Source organism: Staurois parvus, unplaced genomic scaffold (assembly GCF_062004578.1).
Source record: "Staurois parvus isolate SC_StPar_1 unplaced genomic scaffold, SC_StPar_1.0 ptg002181l, whole genome shotgun sequence".
Lineage (NCBI taxonomy): Eukaryota > Metazoa > Chordata > Amphibia > Anura > Ranidae > Staurois > Staurois parvus.
In genome coordinates this window covers 2,501,444-2,507,500 of record NW_028319977.1, presented here as the reverse complement: position 1 = coordinate 2,507,500, position 6,057 = coordinate 2,501,444, and the positions used below count along the sequence as shown (strand labels likewise).

Sequence of the window (6,057 nt, the reverse complement as noted above, 5' to 3'; positions counted from 1 at the left end):
AAAATAAAGCTTTATCTGTCTCAAAAAAATGGTAAAAAATTCATTTGGGTACAGTGTTGCATGACCGCGCAATTGTCATTCAAAGTGTGATAGCGCTAAAAGCTGAAAACTGCCCTGGACAGGAAGGGGGTAAAAGTGTCCGGTCTGGAAGTGGTTAAAAGCAGAGGCCCTAGAGAATATATTGGTGGGTTTTGCAGTTTTTGTTATGTCACACGGTATTTGCGCAGCAGTTTTTCAAATGCAACTTTTTGGGAAAAATACCCTTTTTTGAAATTTAGCCACTTCCCGTCCGGCCCGTGTATATAAACGGCCAGACAGGAGCAATGCAGGGGCGGGTGACCGTTTATAAATGGCCTCCCCGCCCCCTGTTTGTGCGCGCTCCCTGGGAGCGTGCAGCACCGCGATCCGGTGCCCGCTGTGTCCTCCGGACACAGTGGAACACCGATTGTTGTACAGGACCTCTGTGTGTCCCGATCCCGATTATTGGCCAATCAGTGATCACATGAAGAGTAGTAAGCAAGATGCCACTTGTGACATCATTGCTTACTACGTGTGAAATCTGTGAATGATCACAGAGGTCACATGGTACAAGGCTATTCACAACAGCCTTGTACCATGTGACAAGCTGTGACCAATCACAGCTCACACAGTATTTCTCAATGGCTGCAAGAATGCAGCCAGAGAGGAGAAAAGATTGCTTTTACAGCCTTTATGAGTGTAAAGCAATCAGTGTAAAAAAAAAAAAATTTCTGAGATTGTGGATTTGGGTTTTCATGAGCTGTAAGCCATAATCATCACAATGATGACAAATCACGGCTTGAGCTATCGTGCTTTGCATGTAATGAGTCTCATACATTAGTTACACCTTTTAAGTTGCATTACTGAAATAAATGAACTTTTGCACCATATTCTAATTTTTTCAGTTTCACCTGTACATAAACAGCCAGACAGGAGCAGTGCCGAAGCGGGTGGCCATTTATAAACGTCTTCCCGCTTTCCTTGCCTGTGCACGATACACCAATCGTTGTACGGGACCTCTGTGTGAGGTCCCGATCATGTGATCACTGACTGGCCAAACCGGAAGTGATGTAAGCTCATTGCTTCTAGGGTACTATATTATAGAGCAGAACAAAGCCCGATCCGGTCTTTGTTTGGCTCTGTGGGCAGCTGGCGGAAGCGCTGGCTGCTCTAGGATCTAGGAGATCCCACTAAAGCTGCGGAAGGCAGTGGGGGGGGGGGGTGGGGTGTGAGTGAGTAATAGCAATCGAGCGGCTAGTTAGCTGCTCCAACTTCTTTTAACAAGAGAGTCGACCGTCGGCTGCAGCCAGGTATCATCCCAGTATAAAATACCATTTGGACCGCACATAAATTAAGTGCATTAAATTTGACAATACATGAGTAAAAATGCTTCACATATACAAAGTGAATAATTGTAACATTCAGTCCCAATACGGAAAAATAAAGTGCCCAGGTGTTGAATACTAATTGGTGAACTTCATTAGCAGTGGACCACCTCTCTCTAGGTTGGTCTTAAACATGATATGTGGTGGATCGGAGGGTGGCCAAGCACAGCCTTTCAGAACCACACAGGACAGGAATGTCTCCTGGATGCGTTGTTCTTTTTTGCATTCTTTTTCTTTGCCGAACTGCAATTTGTAATGGAACTGAGGCACATTCAGCACAAGCCAGGCATTGGGTTTGCAGTTGCGGACCAGCCCGTATGACTCTGAATGAGTGAGTGTGACACATGTTGCTGCTGTTTAACTCAATAAGCTGCACTATATTTGCCATGGCATGTTTATAGCCCCCTCCAGCTGTGTGGTAAGTAGGCAGTTGGGATGGTTTGGCTTGTTTTTACTGCTCCCTGGCCTCCAGGATGTGAAGAAAATCCCTTTACTGTCACTTTTGTTACTACGGTGTGAGTTTCCCTAATACAATGGCTAAACTCCACCAACTGCCATCGCCGCCTAATGAGAGGCCACTACCATTCAAGCAGCCTCAATGGACAGTTAACAGCCATTGACAGAGCTATTTTACTGATGTCTGTTTCACCATTTGAAAGATTTCCCTCCAATTTCTGTCTCAGTGACATCTTGTCCCAACCCTGATACCCAAGGTATCAGTACAGGAAGTAATGGGAGGAATAAAAGCAATAAAAAAAAAATAAAAATCAGGCAAAGGATCTATCTTTTCACCACTCTATCCCTAAATGTCCTTGCAGACGTTCTCCTGTGAACAAGCCAGTATCGGGTAAAATGGCACATAAAAGACAGATAGTTTGTATTCTGGACAATCCTGGACTATGCAGATGATCATTTTGACTTCCTGACACTAATATATATATATATATATATATATATATATATATATATATATATATATATATATATATATATATATATATCTATCTATCTATATATACAGTATCTATATCTATCTATCTATATATATCTCGATAGATAGATAGATAGATAGATAGATTTAGAGATAGATAGATAGATAGATAGATAGATAGATATGAAAAGGATAGATAGATAGATAGATAGATAGATAGATAGATAGATAGATAGATATGAAAAGGATAGATAGATAGATATGAAAAGGATAGATAGATAGATAGATAGATAGATAGATAGATATGAAAAGGATAGATGGATAGATAGATAGATAGATAGATAGATAGATAGATAGATAGATATGAAAAGGATAGATAGATAGATATGAAAAGGATAGATAGATAGATAGATAGATAGATAGATAGATAGATAGATAGATAGATATGAAAAGGATAGATAGATAGATAGATAGATAGATAGATAGATAGATAGATATGAAAAGGATAGATAGATAGATATGAAAAGGATAGATGGATAGATAGATAGATAGATAGATAGATAGATAGATAGATAGATAGATAGATAGATAGATAGATAGATAGGAAGGATAGATATAGATAGATAGATAGATATGAAAAGGATAGATAGATAGATAGATAGATAGATAGATAGATGGATATGAAAAGGATAGAAAGATAGATAGATAGATAGATAGATAGATAGATAGATATGAAAAGGATAGATAGATAGATAGGAAGGATAGATATAGATAGATAGATATGAAAAGGATAGAAAGATAGATAGATAGATAGATAGATATGAAAAGGATAGATAGATAGATAGATAGATAGATAGATAGATAGATAGATAGATAGATAGAATGGATAGATAGATAGGAAGGATAGATAGATAGATAGATAGGAAGGATAGATAGATAGATAGATAGGAAGGATAGATAGATAGATAGATAGATAGATAGATAGATAGATAGGAAGGATAGATAGATAGATAGATAGGAAGGATAGATAGATAGATAGATAGATAGATAGATAGATAGATAGATAGATAGATAGATAGATAGGAAGGATAGATAGATAGATAGATAGGAAGGATAGATAGATAGATAGATAGATAGATAGATAGATAGAAAGGATAGATAGATAGATAGATAGATAGATAGATAGATAGATAGATAGATAGATAGATAGATAGATAGATAGATATGGCTGGCTCTTTAAATGACAAGCTGCGGATAGCAAGAGGAAGGACTGACCAAAAGGCAAAAATCTCTCACAGTAATCACCCGGCGAGCTGTGTGTGAGGGAGTGTTGTGAGGGGGCAGAGCTCACTTGTGGACTGGCTGATGTTCCGAAAACGTTCTCTTGATTGCTCGATCTTCACCAAAAGATCTGGATTAAGTATTCGGTACCCTGGGGACACAGAAGAGGAAGTGAGTAGCTAGAGACAGTGGGGGGGGGGGGGGGGGTCAGAGGTCACAACCCAAAATGACTGCGCACTACCTCTCCAGGAACACAAACCGCTCCACCCCTGGGGGGGCACAATCTACATACCCAACTACACCAATCCCACCCACGCACAAGATAGTCCATCCCAGTGGCTTCAGCACTGTACCTTTGCAGAATGCAATGCATCCTTCACACTACATCATCCCACCCCTGCAAGACACACCCCATTCCACCAACTACATAATCTCACCCATGCAGAACATAATCCACCCCACTGGCTTCAAAACTGCATCCTTGTGGGATGCAATCCCATCCCTTCAACTACAGCACTCGACTGTGGGATGCAATCGAGGACACCGGCTACAGGGCCCCACTACTACAGGACACAATCTATCCCACTGGCTTTAAAACTTCATCCCCTGGTGTGGTACACAATCCATCCCACCAACTACTTAACCCCACCCATGCAGAGCATAATCTATCCCACTGGCTACACTACTCTGACCCTGCGGGACATAATCCATCTCCCCAGCTACAACACTCCACACTTAAGAGATGCAATCAACTAAAGCACTCCACCCCTGTGGGACACAATCCATCCCACCAACTACATCATCCCACCCATGCAGGAACTCTCCCACTAGGTACAATACTGTGACCCTGCAATGCACAATCCATTCCTCCAAACTGTCCCTGCAGGACAGAATCTGCCCCCCCCCACCCACTACACCAATCCACTCCTACAGGACACAATGCATGCATTTTCTTTGGCTACATCTCCCAATCTCTGGATTAATGGAGAAATGTTTTGTTTCCTTTGAGCCCATCCCACATCTGTATATAAAATAAAGTGACGTCCAGCATCATCTAGCTCTTTCCTCTCCAGTCTTATTATGATTGACCCGCCCCTTTTATTCATTGGATTTGAGTTCCTTTGACCATGAAAGCTCAGCAGCACACACGAGTATCACCTAGGGTAGTCAGCATGCAAATGTAGCCTGCCTGTGAACACCCACTCCTCCAGACTGGCATCTACCCATCCAGGCATTGTGATTATTTGCAGAGCCCCTCCCAAGAGCCAGCCCACCGCTTGCTTCAGGGCTGAGGGCTCTTGCGAGGTGTACTGAGGCAGAGGGCTGTGAACAAGCTCTGTACAGCATCCTGCTAGCCCCTCCCACCAGCCATGATCTGCTTGCATTACATACAGAAGCACTGAGACCCAGTGATACTAAAATAAAGCATGGGATTAAAATGGAATAGTTTTATTTAACAATTTTGTTTGCATGTTGATGGTGGGGGAGGGGAGAACATATAAGTAGATAAATATTTTAGCTTTGAGAAAGACTCCGCATGAAAAGTCTTCTCATAAAGGCCACTTATCAGGGAGAAGCCCTCTACTACCACAGCACAAGGGAAGAGGTGTGCTCAGTGATGGCGGCCAGTCTATATCCATCTCTATGCCTCTCATTTCCCTCTATCACTCCTTCCTTACTCCCGTTACTCTCCCCAACACTCTCTTTTTCAATTCCTCCCCCCCTTTTCTCTCTTCCTTCTCTTACCTCGCTCCTTGACCATACTACCCTCCCCCTTACTCATCGCCTCCTTTTGTTCTACCCCCATCTTCTCCCCATCTCCCTTCTCTATCCTCCTCTTACTCTTCTCACCCACACACCCCGCCCTTCTCTTACCCCCCTGCTTGCTTTCTCTTCACTTACCCCCCCTTTCACATTCTCCCTTTTCTTACCCCCACTATTCTCTCTTTCCCTTCCTTCTTGTACCTCCCTACCCTTTGCTTCTCTTACCCCCACCTTCTCACTCTCCATTCTCTTCCTCCCCCCCACACACACACACACACACTTTTGCTTCTCTTAGCCCTTCCTTTTTGCTCTCCCTTCTCTTACCTTCACCCTTCCCCTTCTCTCCCTAGTCTTTTCACCCCCCCCCCCCCCCCCCACAACTTCTCTTACCCCCTCCTTCTTGCTCTCTCTTACCCCCTCCTTCTCACTCTCTCTTCTCTTACCCCCACCTTCTCACTCTCGCTTCCCTTACCCCCACCTTCTCGCTCTCCATTCTCTTACCCCCTCCTTCTTGCTCTCTCTTACCCCCTCCTTCTTGCTCTCTCTTACCCCCTCCTTCTCACTCGCTCTTCTCTTACCCCCTCCTTCTCACTCGCTCTTCTCTTACCCCCTCCTTCTCACTCTCTCTTCTCTTACCCCCTCCTTCTCACTCTCGCTTCCCTTACCCCCACCTTCTCG

General features: G+C 43.3%; 1 protein-coding gene across 3 annotated transcripts in view; it reads right to left on the bottom strand.

The window, feature by feature from the left end:
* LOC149432261 (uncharacterized) overlaps positions 1 to 6,057 on the bottom strand; it is a 34,393-nt gene that overhangs the window by 19,760 nt on the left and 8,576 nt on the right. For 2 of the 3 annotated variants that reach the window (XM_089665316.1, XM_089665317.1), the window contains one exon: positions 3,686 to 3,766. In XM_089665316.1, the coding sequence (XP_089521442.1) occupies positions 3,686 to 3,766 (81 nt within the window). Of the gene's footprint in view, positions 1 to 3,609; positions 3,767 to 6,057 lie in introns of those variants that run through there. The other variant, XM_089665318.1, reaches the window with a different exon arrangement.